Consider the following 23,244-nt stretch of genomic DNA (forward strand, 5'->3'; position numbering starts at 1 on the left):
CACTGAGTCACCGCCTCAAACACCAGATTTCACTGGAGGCTCGCCTTTCAGGACAAAAACAACAACAAAAACAAATCATTGAGGAATAAACTCAGGTGGTTACTCCTTTGACAAAACAGGAAAACATGAGCCAGGAAGCAGCCTTAGTCCTTTGCCTGAAATGTCAGAGCACCTCGATCCGGGGTGAAAGTCAGGGGCAGGATTCTCAGTAGCTGCCTGTGTTCCCTCATCTTTATCTATTTGTCACGTTTAAGTAGCAGAAAGAGCACATCATAGGTAGAAAAGAGACTGAATTTTCCTATGGTTATGTCATAAGGAAATATAAATACGAGGTTAGAGAAAGGAGAAAAAAGGAAATTTTCACCTTAGTAGTGAAGCAAAACAAGCACATGTCCATTAAACACATTAGCTAACTGTAATCCCTCCCAGGAAATTAGTCATTTTGAAAGCAAAGTGTAAATTACACAGCAAGGCTCTGAACAATGTAAAGGCAGATGTTTTAAGCTTTCAGACAATGGCTAGCGCAGCTTAATCACATCAACAGCCTGAAACGTTCTCCTCCGCGGTCACTTCCCAAGATCAGCTTGGGACTTTTTCAAAAACATCCCACCAGGAAACTTTCTGCTCTTTTTTGTGGCCAAACACTTTACATAGCACATAACATTCTCAATTTTGATGTTCCAAACACAAACTACCAAGCACAGTATCAGCTTGAAGTAGCTTTTACCAACTGAAGGCTTATTAAGTACTAGGCGCTGGGCTGTAAGCTTTCTATGCAATCCTGTATTTCATCTCGGCAACCACCCTGGAAGGTAGCTGCTATGATTAATAAACCGACTTCACAGGACACTGAAGCAAGAGGGGTAAAATAAGGCCCATCAAGGCGGTGGCTATGACGGAAGTGGAACCCAGGCAGATTTGCATGAGAGCACACATCCTTAACCTCCACACTGTGTGCCAGCGGAGCTGCGCTCACACTTCTGGGGACGTGAGAACCCCCTGGGAGCTTTGCCACCTTCCGAGCACACAGCCTTTCCAGAGCAAACCCGAGCCCGGACACGCCCTAGGGGAACAGTTTCTACCTGGCTGTCCACACACACGCTTTCCTAAAGCTGCTCTGTTCTGTGTGGATGCATCCATCTGGTCCTCCTTCTTTGCTTCTCCCCTGTGTCCTCCTCCCACTTTACACAAGGGGAGCACAGCTCTCCTCTCACCAGGATCAATAAGGAACAAGCCACAGTACTGGCGCCATGGAGGCGCCTTTTAATCAAAGCAGCAAACCCAGCACTTCCAAAAAGGTTTTACTGTTCTAATAATTATCAAAATTTATATTTCCTGGTTTTGTTCATTATAAGCTACTAATTAATAAAGACAACCTAATCCAAAGGAAAAGTATTTACCCTTAGGCCTTGGGGCTATTAGAAATAAACCCAAAATTTATATGTATTTGTTTTGTAGCGGAGAAACATGACAGGGTAATGAATTTTTCAAAGTTCAAGCAAAAAAATATATTAACATATTATGGGATATATACAAGGGAAATATTTCAGAGGAAAAGAAACTAGGAAACATAATATCTCTGAATATTAAAGGACTTACTTTTCTATTTCTAAAGAGGTGACCATGGATATCAAATTGCTCTGGTATTTAACATCCACTGGATACATTTGGGACTCATGGAATGCTTTTATTTTAAAATGCCACTTTTCCCAATAGGCCAGATATTATATTCTTTGTAACTATTTAAAGCTGTGATTAAAAACATTATAGATGTCGATCTAAAACTGTGAGATAGGGTATACTGTTTTTCGAAATTCCCTCAGGAGCCCTGGGAGCAAAAATATTTGAAGATCCCTGTCCTAAACCACACCTTTGTAGATGACAGGTTATCAGCATCCCAGTTTATTTCCAAAATATTTAAAATCACAAGGGACAAAATACCTGACAGAAGTAAAAAGCATTTCTCAAAACCATGAGATAAGTCTACCAAAAAGCTGAATTGAGTCTGGGAGTAACTAATTGAGATAGGATAATTTTTAAAAATGAAATTTTAAAGAATATAGAGATTTTTGTGTCCCACAAAGGAATAAGGGTTATTTCTAGAACCTTTGCAAGATTCTATGAAAAGGATAGTATAGAATTTCTGTTTAGTTGAAAGGCAAACTGTGTTGATTCGGTAAGCAATCTTAAGGAACTAAAAATATTATTATACCAGAAAAATATGTTACTAGGTCATCGTGTCATCTGCTTGTCAGCTTTAATTCAAGTAATAAGACCAAAAATTCATTTGGATGAAGATACTGTATTTACCAAAGATGACTTGGCAGAAAGATAATCTCAGCTCTCCAGATCCATTCCCTGGCCAGCTTTTCCGTTAAAGGACTATTCTAAAGGCTGGACTGTACTGAGAGAGACGGAGGCAGAGCTAACAGCACTGTCCCTACCGCAGGGGGTGCAGCACCCTCTAGTGGTCTTGAGGTGGAAGTTAACCTATAGATGAGTAACTCAGTTAATGATTTACTGTACTTCTATGTCTCACACAGAAAAAGACTCAGCCTGCACAGGTGAGCCTGTGGATGGGGCTGCACACGGAGAGGCACCACCTCCTGGAGTCTGATATGCCCTTGCCACCTTCCTGACAAGTAACACAGGCTTCCCCGAGGCACTCCAACACTTCTCTGACCGCCCTTGCGGAAATCCATCAGGAAGGCCCGGCTGCGGTGACCGTGCTCAGCCTGGGCAATCAGCACAAAGGGACCTGTCCCGAACCAGGTTTTTCATGGCTATTACAAGGGCATTTCTCAGTTAGCAAACAGTAATCACGATACCATCAAACTGGAAAAAAGTAACTTTCCAGCTATCCCTGTCAAATCTCAAAAGCAAACTGCTCAAAAATCTGCTTTCTCTTTTCCACAGCTCCAAAAATGAATCTCATAGCTCCTTCCTTTATGGAATCCTGGTGTGATAATTTCTGGGCATCCCTATCACCTGAAAAGTTACAAAGTATTCTCTAACTCAGTACATCAAAGGAGAAAGTTATGATACCAAACAAGGTGAGAATTTTCCCTGTTCAAGAATGAACGTGTGGGGCTTCCCTGGTGGCGCAGTGGTTAAGAATCCGTCTGCCAATTTAGGGGACACGGGTTCGAGCCCTGGTCCGGGAAGATCCCACATGCCACAGAGCAACTAAGCCCGTGCACCACAACTACTGAGCCTGCGCTCTAGAGCCCGTGAGCCACAACTACTGAGCCCACGTGCTGCATCTACTGAAGCCTGCGCGCCTAGAACCTGTGCTCCGCAACAAGTGAAGCCACCACATTAAGAAGCCCGCGCACCGCAACGAAGAGACCCCGCTCGCCGCAACTAGAGAAAGCCCGCGTGCAGCAACGAAGACCCAACACAGCCAAAAATAATAAATAAATAAAAATAAAATAAATTTATAAAAAAAAAAGAACGAACCTGTGAATGCCTCTAGGTAAAAGAACCCAGACTCAAGAGCTTCTGCCTCCATGACGATGTCACAGTAAAGGCCACCTCAAGTCTGACACCTTAATCATGTCATTGAACCTGTTTACGAAAAGTGATGGCCATTTATACAACACCAGATTTTCATTAAGGTAGACGTTGATTCCTGATACTCAAATTGTTGCATCTGCACTCTTTAGTTAACCTTCATCACAGGTTTAACATGACATAAATTACACTTGCCATGTTTTACCTCCAGAAAAGGGCCCATGCAATTTTCAGGAATCTCTCATCGCCACAAACATCACCATACATAGGAGTACCTGAAGTCTGTACAATTAGTTATAAAGCAAACCCCTCGTAACCACCTCCAGGGTTAGAAACAGAACACTACCTGCATCTAGAAGCATCCTGCACCCCTGTGCCTCTTCCTTCTGTAACAGGGGTTCTCAGCCTCGGAACTATAGCATTTTGGGCCGAATAATTATTTGTTCAGGGCAAGGAGGAGAGACACAGCTGTGCTGTGCATTGTATCAATAGGATGTTTAGCTGCATCTCTGGCCTCTCCCGACCAGATGTCAGGAACATCCCCCCAGTTGTGATCACCACAAATGTCCACAGATATTGTGAAATATCCCATGGGAGGCAAAATCATCCCCAGTTGAGAACCACTGTCCTAACAGTAACCATTACCATGATTTTTGGGATAACCACCCTTCCCCTTGCTTTTCGTTCTGGTTTTAACCATTCTGGGGGAGAGGGGGTAATAGCCATAGAAAGTGCATAAAGCACAATGTACTCACATACCTGTGTAACTACCAACTGGGTCAAGAAACAGAACAAGATTATCAGCCCAGGAGTTCCCCATGAGCCCGTTCTCAATCCCAAACCCCTCCCCCTCCCCAAAGGTAATCACTATTGTGACTTTCATAGTAGAGTACTCATTTCTACCATGAGTAACTTTATAACAAAGTTATAACAAAATAACTTTGTTATAACAAAGTAACAAAATAACTTGACCACCCAAGTCTAGCACCTAAATATCAGATTTCTGCATTCCATTTGAAGTTCTATGTAAGTGGAATCACACTGCATGTTATGTGTCCCACTTCTTTCAGTCAACATTGAGTTAATGAGTCTTCGACACCAGAAGCAAACTACAGCCTGTGGACCAAATCCGGCGCACCACCGACTTTTGTAAATAAAGTTCTATGGGAACATGGCCACATCCATTTGTTTATATATCATCTCTTGCTGCTTTCATACTCCAACAGGCAAGTAGTTGTGACAGAGACGCTTCGGTCTGCAGAATATCTCTATCTGGCCCTTTGTGGAAAGTCTGCCAAACCCTGCCCTATACTCTCACATGTAACTGTACTTTATTCTTCATTTCTTTGTATTTACAAATGTGGCAGTCTACTTTTCCATTCTATTGTTGGCGGACATCTGGGTTATTGCCAGTTTGGGGATACTACAGATAGTGTTTTAAGTATTCTTTCCTTCTGACTGAAGGATGTACATCCTTGAAAATTTCCTTTATTTACGGCCTACTGGTGGTAAACTTTTTGTCTGAAAATTTATTCTTGAAAGACATATTTGCTGAATGTAAAGGTCTAGGTTGCCAGTTATATTTCCCTCAATATATTACTCCAATGTCTTTGGCTTCCATTGTTAAGAACTCTGCTTTCATATATAACTGTTGCTTCTTTGAAGATAATAAGCATATTGTCTCTGGCTGCATTAAGAATCTTCTCTCTCTTTTGTGTGTGCATGTGTATGCTGTTCTGCCATGATGCTATGTTGTCACATCTGTTATTACATTTACGAGTAGAGACTTTTAATGTAATCTGCATGGATTCTCTCAATTTTCTGAATCTGTGGATTTGCTTTATCCCCAGTTCTAGACAGTCTTCAGCCCTTATCTCCTTAAATTTTGCCTCTGTTCCATTCTCTCTCTTCTTGTGCTGAACTTTTATTAGATATTAGATTTTCTCACTTTATCCTCCATCTAAACTTCTATTCCATATTTCCATCGTTTTGTCTTTCACACCTGCATTATGGATACTATCTTCTAATCTATGGTCTACACTTTCTTCAGCCGTGTCTACTTTATTAAACCCAACAGCACATTCAGTATCCACACCTGTGTATTAGAAGCCACCTAAAGTCATCAATAATGCAAACTTATGAATACCTGATGGGAAAGAAAAAGCTTAGGAAACAAAGAGATTTGGATAAATTTTCAAATAAATCCCTCATATCTTTGCTACTGTCTCTCAACTATTCAGGAACCGAAAAAAACTGGGGAATCTAGTTATTTTGGTATTTACTTCATTTCTTTCTCTCACACTAGATTTGAAGTTTCTTCACAGGGGGAATGAGTCTTTTTATCTATTTCTGTATCCTTAGTCTTCAAATGACACCCTCAAGAAAGTGAAAAGACAACCCACAGAACTGGAGAAAATATTTGCAAATCATATGTCTGATAAAAGACTTGTACCTGGAATATATTAAAAATCCTTACAAGTCAACCATAAAGACACATAGCACAGTTTTAAAATGGGCAAAAAATCTGAATAGATACTTCTTCAAAGAAGACACACAAATGGTCAATAATCATGTGAAAAGATGTTCAGCATCATTAGCCATTATAGAAATGCAAATCAAAACCAAACTTAGATAACACTCCCACCAACTAGCATGGCTATAATCAAAAAGACAGATAATAGAAAGTGTTGGCTGAGATACAGAAAAATTAAAACCCTCATACACTGCTGGTATCACCCAGCAACTCCATTCTAAGTATAAACCCAAGAGAAATTAAAATATATGTCCACACAAAAACTTGTATGCTAATGTTCAAAGCTGCATTATTCAAGATAGACAAAAAGTGGAAAAAACCCAATGTCCTTCAACTGATGAACAGATAAACCGTAGAATATCCATACAGTGGACTATTACATGGCAATAAAAAGGAGTGAAGTACTGATACATACTATAACAAGGATGAACCTTGAAAACATTATGCTAAGTGAAAGAAACCAGTCACAAAAGACCCATGTTGCATGATTCCATTTATATGAAATGCCCAGAATAGGCAAATCTTTTTTTTTTTTAACATCTTTATTGGAGTATAATTGCTTTACAATGGTGTGTTAGTTTCTGCTTTATAACAAAGTGAATCAGCTATACGTATACGTATATCCCCATATCTCCTCCCTCTTGCGTCTCCCTCCCACCCTCCCTATCCCACCCCTCAGGTGGTCACAAAGCACCGAGCTGATCTCCCTGTGCTATGCGGCTGCTTCCCACTAGCTATCTATTTTACATTTGGTAGTATATATAAGTCCATGCCACTCTCTCACTTCGTCCCGGCTTCCCCTTCCCCCTACCCGTGTCCTCAAGTCCATTCTCCATGTCTGCGTCTTTATTCCTGTCCTGCCCCTAGTTTCTTCAGAAACTTTTTTTTTTTTTTAGATTCCATATACGTGTGTTAGCATACGGTATTTGTTTTTCTCTTTCTGACTTACTTCACTCTGTATGACAGACTCTAGGTCCATCCACCTCACTACAAATAACTCAATTTCGTTCCTTTTTATGGCTGAGTAATATTCCACTGAATATATGTGCCACATCTTCTTTATCCATTCATCTGTCAATGGACATTTAGGTTGCTTCCATGTCCTGGCTATTGTAAATAGAGATGCAATGAACATCGTGGTACATGACTCTTTTTGAATTATGGTTTTCTCAGGGTATATGCCCAGTAGTGGGATTGCTGGGTCGTATGGTAGTTCTATTTTTAGTTTTTTAAGGAACCTCCATACTGTTCTCCATAGGGGCTGTATCCATTTACATTCCCACCGACAGTGCAAGAGGGTTCCCTTTTCTCCACACCCTCTCCAGCATTTACTGTTTGTAGAGTTTTTGATGATGGCCATTCTGACCTGTGTGAGGTGATACCTCATTGCAGTTTTGATTTCAGAATAGGCAAATCTTTAGAGACAGAAAGTAAGTCAATGGTTGCCTAGGGTGGTTGGGGGAAGTGGGGAATGAATACTACTTGGTACAGAGTTTCTTTTGGGGGTGATGAAATGTTTCATAATTGGCTCTGGTGACAACTCTGAATATACTAAAAGCCGTTGAACTGCACACTGTAAATGGGTGAATGGTAATGGCATGTGAATTACACCTCAACAAAGCTGTTAACAAAAAGTGCAGCGACTCCCTGCCCCGTCCCCTGACCCCGCACTCTTAGCTGGTTCTTCTCATTTTCCTTACTCCATGTTTCTCGATAATATTCTCATGCTGCTATTTCTTACCAATTTTCAATTGACTTCCAAAAACGGAACTGAGGAACAGGATGCAGTTTTAAATTGGCAACTGAGTGTGGACCTTGTTGAGAAGGTGCACAGAAGCTACCTGGGGGAAGAGTGTTCTAGAGAGAGGGAGGAGCTAGTGCGAAACCCCAAGGCAGGAGCACGCTTGGTGTATTCAGAAACCAGTACAGGAGTCGGTGTGGTCAGGATGGAACTGGTAAGAAGGGGGAGGGTAGGAGACAGTCAGAAAGGGAGAGGGTCCATATTGTGTGGGGCTGCAAGTCTGCTGCAGGGGCTCCGGCTCTTATCCTGAACAGAAAGGAGGAGCCAACGGCGGGCTCCGAGCAGGAGCAGCACTTTAGAAGCGTCCCTCTGGCTGTGAGGCTGAGAACGCACGGGAGGAGTCCATGCGCGATGGAGAAACATCAAGTCAGAGCAGCAGCTCCCTGTCAGGGCATTCTGCCCAGGGGACACTTGGCACGATCTGGAGATATGTTCGGTTGCAACAACTAGGGGGAGGGGGTGCTAGTGGCATCTTGGGGGTAGAGGTCAGGGATGCTGCCCATCATCCTAAAATGCAGACATGCCTCACAGCAAAGAATTATCTAGCCCGAAACATCAGCAGTGCCATGGCTGAGAAAACCGGCTTTAGAGGCGCCTGCAATAATCCAGACAAGAGATAACAGCTGCTCAGACCATGCTGGTTACCGTGCAGGTGACATGGAGCAGTCACGGTCTGAATATATTTTAAAGGTAGAACCAACAAAATTTCCTAGTGGACACAGCTGTTCTTTGGCTGGAACAGCTGGAAGGATGAAGTTGACATCAACTGAAATGGGGAAGATGGTGGAGAAAACAGGCTGTGGGGTATGGGTGTCAAACAGTTTGCAGGGTGCAGGTGGGGGAGGTACAGAACTGGAGTCTGGACCTGCTAGGTGCCAGGAGTTGACGACACCCTGAATGAAGACACTGAGCAGGGCGTTCAGGAGAGAGGGTGAAGGAGTAGAGGGAAGTGTGGCAGTGGTCACCACACATCGCCCCGTGAGACCGGAGGGCGTAAGAAGAGAGTCAGGGCCAAGGAGAGATGAGAGAGGGCCAAGGCCGGAACTGCGGGACCCCGGACATTGTCAGGCTGGGATAAGGGAAAGGCAACAGAGAAATGTAAACTGAATAAAAGCTTTATCTTGTCATTCAAACTCTTAATGGGGAAAAAAGTGTTTGCTCATGACTAAGGTTAATTCAATGAGAATACCCCTAAAACATAAACAGAAATGACTATTTGTGATAGCTACAATCAATTAACTTTCAGATATAGGATGCTTACAGTAAAAAGAGTTGATAAAAATATCTTAGATTGAGATTATGTCTTCTATAAGCCTAATGGATAAAAAGCAAAGTTTCCTTACCTGCTGTTTCCTGCCCATGGCAAGTGTTCAGTTCAGCCAGAAGCTGGTTAAAATCATCTTGATGAGCAATCCAGTTGTCCTGAAAATACCAAAAACTCAATTAGAGACAAGCCTGTAGTTTACCTAAGCTGAGATAAGATATATATTGGAATCAGGGAAATCTGGTAGTTAATGTGAATTTTTAAATGTTTCACCAAAATATTATTTTATAAATTTGAATGAAAAAGGAATAGTATAAATTTGAAATGTAATTTATCTATATCATTATTAAAAATGAGGATCTTGGAAGCTTAAGCCCTGATTTCAAATGTAGATGACTTATCAAGTCAACTTATAGTCAAATAAACAACAGGCAACCTGTGTGCTAAATGTTAAAATAAAGCAAAATAAAATATTTTTTTTCTCACTATGGGAAAATTATGTAGGTCAAAGGAAAAAAGCAGTGACAGATTTGAGGGCTCTCTTCTTTGCTCATTTGAGCTTAAAATCTTTTGCCCAATTCTGCTTGCTTGCATCCACCCCAATTTCAGAAAACAGCAGTGGGGACGGGAGCAAGAAGGACCCCAGCTTCCCTGAATCCATCAGCACCCGTTTGTAAGGGGCTCAGTTAATAAGCTCATCATAACAAAGACGACCTGGCTTTAAAAGAGAATGAACATCTCCAAAACAATATCAACCTGCGGGGAGCAGGGTTTCAATTCGGGAACTTGCCTCATGTGTACTTTTTAAAGAATGCTTAAGGTTAAGGTATATTGAATAGGTTTACCAGGCAATGCTTCTCCTAAAAAGTTAAGTATATCTGTATATCCACCTCTCAAAAACTACCTTCAAAATCAACCTTACATAAACTCTTTTTTTAAAATTGTCCAAGGTGTGTTTATTAATTGATGAAAATAAACGATATTGCTAAACATTCCATCTAGTAAGTGTGTGACATTTCAAACATTTTGAAGTACTGGTCTTGGATTTTGTCCTCAGAAATGGAACATTCCCCCGCCACTTTTTTCCAGTTTATTGAGATATAGTTGACATATTATATTAGTTTTAGGTGTACAACATGATGATTTGACAACATGTATATGTTAAACTCTTCCTTTAGTGGTTTAAGATTTTAGCTGTTAGCCCAAACAATTTTAGCTGCTCCAGTCCACTACTCTGAGCTATTGAACTAAGCAACGTAACCCAGTTTACCTTAAGTAATTCCCCAGATTTCCTACCAGATTCTGTTGGCTGCAAAAATGTAAGAACAAAGCTTTCAGTTTAGATCCTTTCTACAGTGAGCAATGATATTGAAAATGAAAGGCAGGGTAAGCCATGAACTTTTAATTACAGGGTCATATTTTCAAAGTGTCAGTGTTTAAGGGGAAATGTGAATAAATTCAAGTGCTATACACCAACAGTCAGAAACAGACAACGGGACAGGAAAAGAATACCACTTTCTTTCAGTATTTCCAAAATAAAATGCCACCAATTTTAACAATATAAGCTAATATTACAACGCAGGTAAAGATGAAAATTCCTCTCTGTCCTGAAATGAATATTTCTTTAAAAAGAATACTTTTTGCAAAGTTCAGCAATAAAGCTACTTTGGATCTCTTATGCATAAGCAAGTAAAGAATCCCGTAGGGCAATGAGGCAAAATGATGACATGTTACAGATGCCCAGCAGCTTAGTTACAGGTTCCTTAGTTATCTAAAACATGTAGGATACACGCTTGAACAGCTTAAAACTGATCAATCAGTTTGACTGGATTAAATTTTGTACACTGACAAAAATATCCATTATGCAAGGAAAACCCCCAGCAGACGCTGTCGCTCACTTCGTTACTGATCGCAGCTCCTAGTCCCAGGTGGTTATTTTTAACTTGAACTTTAATATGGTCTGTGGCTCCTTGCTCCTGAGCTCCTAAACCCTGTGGAGATTAAACACAAAGAGAGTTAGCATTTTTATCAGGTATAAAAATACCTCTCTTCCTTCATCAACTGTTTGATTAATCACTAAACATCTAGGAGGCATTATCCTTGTCCTCAAAGAGGACACAGTCTAATGGATTCTTACAAGATTCTGTAATACCAAGGATGCACTTACAATAATGAATGCCAATCCTTCAACCTGTGACCCACTTCAAGGACCATGGAAACACTAAGGAGAACATGCCTTTCTCTGATGCTCAAAAGCGGAGTGCTACTGCCAAACTAACGGAAGCCCATCAGAGGCATTAAAGTCTATGGTGCTTTCCATTAAGTAATTTTACAAAACAACACTGAGGAAGGGGACTCCAAGTCCCCCGCATCATTAACACTCATTTGTAAAGAGTCCCAGAGCGCCTGGTGTACTAAATGGCACCCAAGGTGGCTCCAGCACAGTGGATGGAGAAAAAATAAGATGATATAAAGGGGCCAGACCTTAAGGACCTTGGAAGTTATGGGGAGAATTTGGATATTATTTTTTAAAACAATGGGAAACCACCGAACTTGTAAGCAAAGGAATGACATGATCTAATTTCTGTATTTTAAAAGCTCATTATGGCTGCTGTATGGCAAATGGCCCAGAGGAGGAAAAGAAGGGAGTCAGGGAGGCAGCTGAGAGGCTGCTGCGTTGATCAGGGCAAGCAATGGTGGTAGTTGGTCCAGGATGGGGCCCCGGATAGAGAGGAATAATGACTGGGGATTCGGGAAGTGAGAGAGGTCAAGGAATCAAGCATGACTCCTAGGTTTCTGGTTTGAGTAAGTTGATAGGGTGCTATTTGCAAAAGTGGGGAAAACTTGAGAAGAAAAAAGATTTGTGGGGTGGGGGGGGGATCAAGAGTTTTATAATAAAAATGATCTACTTGAGATGAGGACAGAGAAGGGCCTAGGGCTGAACCCCAAGGAATTCCAAAGCTCAAAAGTCTAGAGGAGGAAGAGCCAGCAACAAAAATTTAGCAGTGGCTGCTAAGGTAGAACGAAAAACCGGGAGAGAGGGCAGTATTGTGGAAGCCAAGACAGTGGTATTTCAAGGTATTTCAAGTCAATTACATCCAATGCTGCTAAGGGATAAAGTAATGTGAGAACAAAAAAGGATCCATTGGATTTGGCAAGATCTTTAAAGATCTTGACAAGAACCGATTAAGTGCAGAGATATCAGCAGAAGTCCTACTTGAGTCAGGAATAAAGGGAATGTGAGAAAAAGGAGAAAATGTGTAGTCTAGCTTTAAGGGTGAATAAAATCTTACTCTAAGCAACATAAAACTCTGATGGTTAAGTATGATTCCAAATGCAACTAATTAAAAGGCACCATTTATGAAAATCACAGCAGGTTAAACAATAAACAAAGACAGCTGACGTTTATGTTCAGTTCTAACTCTATCATCACAAGGTCATTATAATTTAATTATTTCTCCAAAATCCCTTATTGATCCAAAATAAATTTCTCCCATTCTCCTAAGGAAGATGTATTCTCCTGATCTGAAATCTCTCTGCATGGCTCCAACTTCTCTGCTCGTCTCCAAGATACCTTTCCTTTAGACCACCCCATCTTCTCTAGCATCCTCTGGCCAAACTTGGAGTCATCATTACTCCACGCAGTGTTTCTCGGATCCACAGCCCACTTCTGCTTCCGCCGACCTGTAAATGACAAATTATCTCATTAGCAGCTTATCTTTCAAACCTGGAGAATACCTCACAAATACACACATACCTAATGCATACACACGATACTTGCATAAATACAGCAAACATTATGTTTTATTAGATACAGGTATCAGATTTGGCATCCAATGGGATAGTATCAGCTTGGATCATTTATCCTGGTTTCCCCAATAACTGTATATTCTGAACATACAAATTGACCTTATAAGATTAAAATAAAAATATTCCCCCAAATGTGACAAATCGAAATACATGATGTACCATCAGCTGGGCCTTCCAATTCAGCAACTGGCAGCAACTTAAGGCACCTGTGACACCAGTGTCACTATCACCAGCAACAGTCATTACAGACATATACGTTAAGTGCCAAATGCCATCCATATATTCTCAGGTTCAAGTTTCACAGTAACCCAATGAGGAGAGATCTGCACTTTTCAGATGAGAAAATCTGAGACCTACAGAAAGAATGTTCCTAATGCCCCCAAGCAAAAAACAGAGCCTTTATACAAACCAAGGTCCTACCAACTCCAAAGCTTATATTTTTAATCCACAGCATAGGAGTCATGATCTTGGGGAGAGTCACCCTCTGCACAACCTACAGGTACTAATCATCCCTTCTCACAGAAACGCGCTAAAGCCATATGACCCCTTCTCTGAACTCACACAGTAAATTACCTGCTGCTTTTTTTGGCATTTAATTAACATTCTTCTGTTATTATGGCTGTTTATATCCATCTCTTATGTTTGCTATTATGCCATAATCTCCTTAAGGCTCACATCCATGTCTTATTCTTTCTTATGCTTCACTGCAAGAAGTGAAAAACACTTTGCCCATAGCAAGCATTCAGGAAATACATGAATGAATGTACGAATGATTGAGAAAGGAAAAAGGAGGGAAGGCTGAAGAAAGGAGACAAGAAAAGGGGAAAGAAAAAAAAAAAAAGGAAGATAACTGAATTGAAGGAACTGCTTTGAGTCCCTACAAGTTTTTTTTTTTTTAATGTATATAAATAACTGACCATTAGAAACTCAAGTTTATCGCTATAGTTTTAAGAACAATTATGGCAGAGAGAAAGAACTCCAAAAGTTTATTAAACAAACATATGAAACCCAAAAGTAAACTGTGGCCAAGCGGGGAATTTGGAGGTCAAGTGTCACCATCATTCACCTACTGCACCAATGGAAGCAGAGTATCTCACTGTCAACAGCTGCTCACGCCTTGGCAGTCTCCTAACAAGTAAAAAAATAACACAGCCTCCAGTCAGAGAGGCTCAGTGTGCTGCACGTAAAATCAATAAAGAGACCTGTGACTATCCACACCTTAGCAAAAATAAGTAGACCTTTACTAGCATACAGGCAGAAAAAGACTACTTACAAAGAAAAACGAGTTGGGCTCAAATTTATAGTGCTTTGCAGAAAAAAGGTGACCGCAAAATGCTACACGTGACTAAGTTACCACTTTACTTATCTAGTAAGTACTCAGCTAATGAACAGCATACGAGCTAGGCCTTGTTAACCAAGGATCTCTGTAAGGCTGCTTCCCGGTGTGTGCCAGAGTTCACGTCTCTACTGTAGTGTCTGCCAGGGGCTCCGACTGGGGCTTGTATGGAGGAGACATTTTTGAGAATGACTGCACCCACCCTCTGCAACAAAGACGGCATACAGTTTATGTCACAAATGTCTATACAGCGGACGCTAGTGCTGACACAAGACTGGAGAGGCGGCGAGGTCAGCTCCTCTTCCCCAGAGAAATGGCAGGTAGCCTCAACCAGCGGAGTAGGGCGGCTGCCCTGCTCAGGGTAGAGTGCCCTGAATCTGCACAATCACTCTTTGGGATGACGGCGGGGGGCGGGGGTAACCATCCTCTAGCAGGGACTCCTCCTACATGGAGATCTAATAGGATACTTTCAGGGTAACCCCAATAAACAGCCCTGCACACAACAGCTGCCAGGCCTAATACCACAAGGTTTATGCCAGGATTCAGCTTACTCTGAAAAGTGTGCTGAGTTCCAAGAGCCAGGGACAGAAATTTTTTTGTTTTTCTTTGCCCAAAGACACTTTCACATATTCAAGACCTCAAAAAATATATCACCCATGTATTCTTATTAAAATATTATTCAAGACATATTCAAGGTTACAGAAACTGCAGCATAAAATCTTAATGCAATGAAATCCATTAACTATCGTGTTGTCATTTGATTAGAAAATGTAATAACTGCAAGTGTCAAAAACTGGTCTTGAAAAGAGTCTATGAAAAAAAGTAGTATCTTGATAAAATATGGGTCTAAGACTCTGAATTAAATAAGGACTGAAAAGTGAGAGAGATAAATGAAATTCTTCTCTTACGTTTATGTAAGCGAGATTCCTTACCTGACATAGGGGAGAACCAATAAAATAATATTTGATAATTAGAGAAATGCAGGATAAAAAATGTTTTTGAGAAACAAAGAAAACTACTAGATTTTAAAAATGGGATAAGTGACTGTGGAGAAGATGAAAGAAAACAAAATATAGTCCATATGGCAAGAGAAAACAAAGGAAATTAGCATACTTACTGAAGTGAAAATGTTCACTAAGGTTAATTAGGGGGAAAAAGTAGGTTATAAAACTGTACCTACAGAATTATCCCAATTTTATAAACTATCAGAGAAAATAATTGCTAGGTAGTGAAATGGCAGACCGGGACTTTTCTATGCTTCTATTTTCTCATTTCTAAAATAAGAACACCAGTCCCAAATATCTAATCATAAGGGATGCCATAGACATTAATTTAGTAAATTGTTTTAAAAAACACAAAATATTATATACTACTAATGTCAAAGATTTGAAAATTTGGAGTCATGGTGGGAAGAGAACGGAAAATATTCTCATGAAATTATGCAGCTTGAGTTGCTGATGTCCACAGATGGCACTTCACATCTGTATATCATTTCATACTTTGAACTATTTTCACGTTCACCATCTCACTGATTTAAGCCAACCTAGTAATGAACATAATCAAAGAAGTTTTTAACAGCCCCAGAGAAACTGATCAGGGAAAGAGACATAAATGAATAGCAGAGCCAGGGCTAATGTTCCCAAGTGCACGCTGAACTAAGCATACATCAAAGAACATTAAAACCACAAGAAATCTTAGCCACACTGGTTATACAGGTGAAGAAATAGAGCCCACAGGGTCACACTCTAAAACATGCTCCTTTCTGTAAGTCCCTGTTTAAAAAACAATAGAAATCTGCTGACCCTAGTGACAAAGAACGTAAAGATATAGCGATAACTAGATCAATTTTGTCACTTTCTACCTCAGTGACCTTGGGGTGAATTACTTTCCTCTGAACCTCAATTTCTGCCCCTGTAAAATGTGAATGGTGCCTTACCCACTCCGTTTTGTGTTCCCATTCCTCCACCCCCTTAGATTGGAGGATGCCGACAGCATTTATTTCATGGAATCCCTGTGTAGCGTCTGTAGGGTCTGTTAAAATTTAGCAGCTGTTCCTGCTTCTCGCTCACCAGACCCTTTCAAAGATACCGGCCGGCTTTTCAGGACCAAGGCACGACTGCCACCTGGTGGCCGGAAGCCTTAGCTACAGGTATCGTTCAGAAGTTAAACAGCCTCTCTAGAGGGAGGGAATTAACGAACTTCACAAAGTGATGGGAAACGTCAAAGACAAACTGAGGCAGGGTGGAGCGTTGAGGCCAACATTCCTTCCATAGTAGAGTGTTAGTAATTCCAACTACCAAAGTCAAAACCGCCACTGTCTTACTTAGAATCACTCATTAGCCCCGCCTCCCCTAAAAAACGCTAACTTCTTGTGTTTGATTCTTCTAACCCCTTTGCTTTTCTTTTTCTTGATTCAATACACCTTCAAGAACGGGATTTCACTGACTGAAGAGATTCTGCTGGCCCAACCGCCTCTTTTTAACCAGAGGAAGCTGAGGCCCGGGGAAGTGAAAGAGCCAGTCCGGGTTCCCACAACCGGTGTCCGGACCCCCATTCGAACCCACAACTCGCGTGCTCGGGTCTGAACGTGAGAACAAGCGTCCCAAGTGGACACTTGCAGTCTCTCACCAGCAGACCGCAGCTAACTTTCGGGGAAGGCTGGGCTGGGAAATCTCCGCGGCAGCCAGGGCGAGCCGAGCAGGGCGTCCGGGACCCCGGGCCCCGGCATCCCCCGACCCAGCGTGCGCCGGCGACTGGTGCCCCTCGCCACTCGGTCCGGCCGCCGCGTCACCCGGAACCTTCACCCTCGCGCCCGGTCGGGCCTCCGAGCCCAACACTCACGCTCAGCCAGCATCGACATGTCGCCAAGCCTGTGACGCCGCGGGCCTCGAGACCTGAGCAACGGTGGCTACCGCTCGGCGGACTCGCGGAGAAGCTAGAAGCACTAGCCTCGCACGCCCGGCGAATTGCAGCGGCGAGGGCGCGCGCTGCTGACGTCAGTGAGGCGCGACTCTCTCCTGGACCGCGCGGCGGGCGAGTGGGCGGGGCGCGGGAAGCCTGGGACTCTGCATTTGGGTGGATGCTGGGTAGACTAGCGGTTTCCAAGGTTTGTTCCAACTCCAGCATTCCGTGTGTCTATGAAATATCTATAAGGATCATCCACTAAAAAGAACTGTTATTAAGTTTGGAGGTTTTTTTAAATTACAGAATCTTGATATTTTTTAATTGTCAGCTGGGAGTAGATATTGCACTTTTAAAAATAAGGTGATTCAGTGTAAGACATTCCATCTTATTCTTCAGTCTCATGGCAGACCCGCATAGAGCAGGACTTCTCAAACTTTAATGTTTGGGTGAATCACCTGGGGATCTTGTTAAAAATGCAGTTTCTGGTTCAGCAGGTCTGGGATGGGGCCAGAGATTCTGCATTTCTAACAAGCTTCCAAGGACGTGGATGATGATGGGCTTACTTTGTGTAGCAGGCCATTAAACAACCAAAGGTATGAGTGAACTCAAGGTTAAAATATACTCTTTTCTTTTTTCCTGTTCAAGAAAAGTGCTTTATGAAGAACACTTTATAAAGTGATGGTGATAAACGCTTTCAAAATATTTCAAAGAACTGAACCAAGAAGGTATTTAGGTAAGTCATCTGTGCTAGTCCCCTGCCTTCAGGCAAGTAAAGACCAATATCAGGGACCGATGACTGCTGCTTCTTTTTTTTTTTTTTTTTATAAATTTATTTATTTTTGGCTGCGTTGGGTCTTCGTTGCTGCAGGCCGGCTTTGTCTAGTTGCGGCGAGCGGGGGCTACTCTTCGTTGCGGTGCACGGGCTTCTCATTGCGGTGGCTTCTCCTGTTTCGGAGCGCGGGCTCTAGGCACATGGGCTTCAGTAGTTGTGGCTCGCGGGCTCTAGAGCGCAGGCTCAGTAGTTGTGGCGCACGGGCTTAGTTGCCCCGCAGCATGTGGGATCTTCCCGGACCAGGGCTCGAACCCATGTCCCCTGCATTAGCAGGCGGATTCTTAACCGCTGGGCCACTGCTGGGGAAGCCCTCCTTTTCTATAGCTCTGGTAAGTCTCATGCCCATCCCTCCCATCCCCACACCGTTCACATGCGTACAATTGTAAAAGCTAGCTACACATTCTGTACAGTCACAGAAAGGAATTCTTATGTGTTGCATTACATCTTTATATTCTATTCCAGAGATATCACTAACATTTTATCTATAAAAGAAATAAAGCTGAATCTTGCCAGTTTAATTTAGCTCATTCCTAAAGAGACACCAGTGTGATACAATGCAGGGCTTGGGTGGGGTGGGGGGGAGCCATCAGAGAACATGACAGAGCCTAAATTCTGCTACCAGCTTGGGGTGAGTCCTTGGGCAAGTCATTTCACCTCTTTTGATATCACTGTTTCAATCTATGAAAAAAGGATGATCTCAGATTATTTCCAAATCTAAGAGACTTTCAGAGAATTACTTTAATCCGATCCGGTTGCTGTAACCCAGAGAGTGGAAGGCTCATCTCTCCCTGGCGGATTTCTCCTGCGTTCCTCACCGAATCTTCCTCAGGCCCCACGAGGAACACAAGTTGAGAAGCACCTACCCACCCTGAGATCCAGTACCCTAGAAATGGATGCTTGATGTCTTGCTGAGATTTATTTACCCATCCTGGGGGAGGGGGCGGGGGGTGTCTGGTTTTGCCAGGTTGTTCCCCCTGCACCTGCTTTAAACTCCACCCCATTTCTGTTGCTTATGCCTCTGAGTAGGGGAATGTGTCGGTGATACTGTTTCTCTTAAGTGCACAAGCCAGTGAATACCAACTCAGGACTCTCATCTTCCAGGCCTCCCGAGTAGTTTATCTTGTCCTCTCTTGCAGTCTTTGTCTGTTGTCGAAGCTCAACTAGGAAGACAAACCCTAGCCAACTGCTTTGTGCAGGGAAGACTCTTGATCCTAGTCCAGAAACACCGTCCGGCTCCCCGGCAGCAGTTCTGGCCTGCAATTCCTCCTCTGTTGATCCTCCCTATCAAAATGTTATGACTTCAAGCTTTAGCCTCCACAAAATCTGTAAAGCTCAACAATGGAAAATCGTGTCCAGAGATCAAATCACCTAATGACATCAAAGGGAAAAAAATCTGATTTCCTGACTGCCTTATGATCGTTTTCTTTATTGTCTTAGGTTAGCCTTCTCTAGTTTTGGAGCAAGGTGGTGACACTTTAGTCTCTTTGTCTTGAGATAGTTCTAGGACTGTAGGTGGTAGTGGGGAGGGTGATGGGGATGGGGGCAGGGAGATGCCTGCAAAGGGAATGAGTAGACACAGGGTTGGAGTTGGATGATGAAGGAGGATGGGCTGACTTGGTCACCACGTGAGAGGGTTTCCAGCCCTGAGCTGCTGGCCGAGGACCCCTGTCCTGAGGGTGGGAAAGCATCATGTCAGGCAGGGACTGCACCGTGGCAGTGATGATGGACACCCTGGGATCCCCTACGAGGTTCCCCGAGCCTCACTGTGGCTCTCCCTGACCCCTCTGGCATCTTCCTTCTGGCTTCTGCTGCTCTCTGGGTAAGCAGTGCACAGCCCAGGGAGCTATGTCCGCGTGGTCTGTCCTCCCCACCATGATTTTCCTTGGTGCAGTAATTAACAGAATGAGCTCCAAAGTTACGGGGTTCAGATCTGGCTCTGACACCTGCAAGTTATGTCTGCTCTCTGATTCCTCATCTGCAATCCCATGGGGTTGCTGGGAGGATTAAGTAGAAAGCACATGAGGACACCTTGTGGGCTACAGCGCTATAATACTGTAGGCAGCCATGGCTGTTTACCCTGAGAATTACGGGCGGGTCTTGGGCCGAATCTGCCCCGTCCTTATTCTTCATGTTCCTCTCTCATCTCCTACCGAGTACCAGTTGTTGACCCTGGCAGCTTCGAGCCCTGGTCCGGGAAGATCCCACATGCCGCGGAGCAACTAAGCCCGTGCACCACAACTACTGAGCCCACATGCCACAACTACTGAAGCCTGCGGGCCTAGAGCCCGTGCTCCGCCACAAGAGAAGCCACCACAATGAGAAGCCTGCGCACCACAACCAAGAGTAGCCCCCGCTCGCTGCAACTAGAGAAAGACTGCACGCAGCAACGAAGACCCAACGCAGCCAAAAATAAAATAAATAAATAAAATAAAATAAAATTTAAAAATTAAAAAAATAAAGAATATATGCTGTGTCCTGCCCACCCCTCCCCCCAGCTTATTCCTCCCTAAGACAGTTAAAGATATACTGAACTGACAGGGTCCAGGTTTCAAGATACCAATCGGACCACATTTTCTAATGCTGAAGGTCACCGTGTGTGGTGAAAGCCATGTGTTCACACACTTGGATGTGGCTTTCTCGCTGGTGGCAGAAGGAATGGGCTGAGCCAGGGTTGTCTCTTTAGGGTGAGATTGCCCATCTTGCTTTCTCTCGCTCTCCCTCTCTTCCTGTACCCGTGGCAGCGCTGGAGATCTTCAGCTAGCTGGGGAAGGAGTCTGACTTAAGGCAGAGAAGAAGCTTCACTTAGGCTGTGATCCTAAGGCGTGAGCTCCAATCCAGTTTACCGGACACTGTGCGTTGGGTATACACCACATGCTAAGGTAATAATGCAGTGCAATCAGGAGAAGAGCTTCATTCATTGATATCAGGATCTTGCTTGGGGCCACTGCCTTTTTCATGGAATTAATGATTCTTCGAAGTCAAACTCAACACGGGGAAGCAAAAGCCAGTGGTAAAGGGGATCTACTGACTCCAAGATTTGGCTCCAGATAGGGGCCGAGGTTTGCAAAATCTTATGCCCTTTTGCCCCGTAGGCTGGGTAAGTCCTAACTCCATAGTCTTTGCAGAGTGAGGATGCTGTGATACAGGTACCTTTCAAAGGTCACCGCTGGCCTCCTTCCAAAGCCTAGGACCTTGCCCAGCTCTCATCACTCACTCTGTCACTGCCTGACACCCACTAAGTGCTTTCCCGACGTTTTATTCTCTCCTCTTTGCTATCATTTCTTCCTCCTCCAGATGTCTGACTTTAGCTATCACTAAGCTGCTTGTTTGGTCTCCTCTCCTCCGCAGAGTCTCACTCCTTTCTAGGGCTCCTTCTTTTTCACGATTTCAACCAGCCCTCCTTTAGATGTCTCCCCAGAGGACTTCCCTCCTGGACTTCTGGATCTGGACTGCGCTACTTTCGAGTCCTCGGCGGCTGTTTGCTTTGCCGTCAAGACTGCCCTTCGTTGCCCTTTCTGCTCCAGGAGCTCTTCTTCCTGGTTTCCTGTTCCTAGAACTGGCAAATCCATTGTTAACTAGATCTAACATCATTCCATTTAGACCCCTGGTGCGGTCCACGAACCCCTTTTAACTTCGTGGCTGGGGACGGTGTTGTTAAGATTGAGTGTTTGTGTATATGCAGTGTTATGGTGACAGGGTGGTGGGCAGAGCACAGGTTTGGGGGCAGACAGTCCTAGAAATCAGGCGTGGCTCTGCCACTTCCAGGGCAGGGAGGTCAACTGGCCTCTCAGAGGCTTAGTTCCCATGTCTATGAAATGAAGAAGATAATAGGGCTTCCCTGGTGGCGCAGTGGTTGAGAATCTGCCTGCCAAGGCAGGGGACACGGGTTCGAGCCCTGGTCTGGGAAGATCCCACATGCCACGGAGCAACTGGGCCCGTGAGCCACAACTACTGAGCCTGCACGTCTGGAGCCTGTGCTCCACAACAAGAGAGGCCGCGATAGTGAGAGGCCCGTGCACCGCGATGAAGAGTGGCCCCCGCTCACTGCAACTAGAGAAAGCCCTCGCACAGAAACGAAGACCCAACACAGCCAAAAATAATAAATAAATAAATAAACTTTAAAAAAAAAAGAAGAAGAAGATAATAATACCCAGCCAAATGGGATGATATGCTTGAAAGAGAATTATAAACGATGAAGAAGTGGTAACAGTCATAATAGTTGTGATAATGAGTCTATGTTTAACCAAGTCATCGACCAGGACTCCTTGGTCACAACCCGAGTATTTTTCATCTTAAACTTTCCTTTTCCCTGGGCCAGGAGGTCCTATGGCTCTGCTACTTGTCTGTATAACAAAGCCCAGATGCATGTTGGGCTTCAGAACAAGAGGGCGTGTGGGAATTTTCTCTCTGGAAAAGAACTGCCTTGGGTGTGGCTCCGTGCGGTGTCTCCAGCTTTTTTGAGAGCCGAGGCTAAGGGGCGACGTCCAGTGGGTGGGCAGGGAGGGTGCTGGGCTATCGGGAAACCTAGGTGGAGTGGAATTGATGGGCTTGGTATTTCTAAATCACCAGTTATTTAACCTTATTGAGTCTATTTCCTCATCTCTCAAATGGGGTTAAGAATATTTACTTTGGGGTTGGCTAAAGGATTATTAACTGAGATAATATATGTAGAAACAAAAATCTGATGCTGAACTTGACTTATCTTTACACTCAAATAATGCAGGGAAGAGGACTAAATTGTAGGGAAGAGGGTTGGGAAAGAAATCACGGTACAAGAGAGAGCTATGCTAGCCGACATAGGTGCTCCGTTGAGCAAGGAGTATTAACTCTCTTCATTCGGAACAATCTAGGGCTTGGTTTCTATGGCATCCATTATGTCTCTCCAGTTGTGCCGCTGAGTAGGTTTCCTTTGGGACAGGGAATCTACCTGAATCACATCCTGATGTAGGAAGAGTAAAGCACAGGTTAGGTGGTGACTGCTGCATGACTTACTGACGTCACAGGCAGGACCAAGGCTAAACATGCATAAATTGCTCTTGAACTTGTAGCCTCTGAAGATGGTGTCTGGCTATTAGACCTCATGACTTCTCATCCTTATTAGTTGGTTCTGACTCTTTACTGAGATGGGGAGGGGACAAAGGTCAACGTTTCTTTCTAGGTCTCAACTTCCATAATATATCTGTAGAAAATACAAGCAAATATTCAAAGCCACGAAAGCCCAGCTTTGAGCCATTGATCTTCCTGATTATTG

General features: G+C 43.3%; 1 protein-coding gene across 3 annotated transcripts in view; it reads right to left on the minus strand.

Annotated features, from left to right (window-relative positions):
* Positions 1–17,228, minus strand: part of PINX1 (PIN2 (TERF1) interacting telomerase inhibitor 1) — a 77,312-nt gene extending 60,084 nt beyond the window's left edge. For 2 of the 3 annotated variants that reach the window (XM_061200760.1, XM_061200759.1), the window contains exons 1-4: positions 17,099–17,228; positions 12,686–12,795; positions 11,010–11,102; positions 9,191–9,269 (exon numbers count right to left, since the gene is read on the minus strand). In XM_061200760.1, coding sequence (XP_061056743.1) covers positions 9,191–9,269; positions 11,010–11,102; positions 12,686–12,795; positions 17,099–17,117 — 301 coding nt within the window. In that variant the 5' untranslated portion in view covers positions 17,118–17,228. Of the gene's footprint in view, positions 1–9,190; positions 9,270–11,009; positions 11,103–12,685; positions 12,796–16,885; positions 17,077–17,098 lie in introns of those variants that run through there. The other variant, XM_061200761.1, reaches the window with a different exon arrangement.
* Between the last annotated feature and the right edge of the window lie 6,016 nt (positions 17,229–23,244).

The sequence above is a fragment of the Eubalaena glacialis genome, chromosome 9 (assembly GCF_028564815.1).
Source record: "Eubalaena glacialis isolate mEubGla1 chromosome 9, mEubGla1.1.hap2.+ XY, whole genome shotgun sequence".
Lineage (NCBI taxonomy): Eukaryota > Metazoa > Chordata > Mammalia > Artiodactyla > Balaenidae > Eubalaena > Eubalaena glacialis.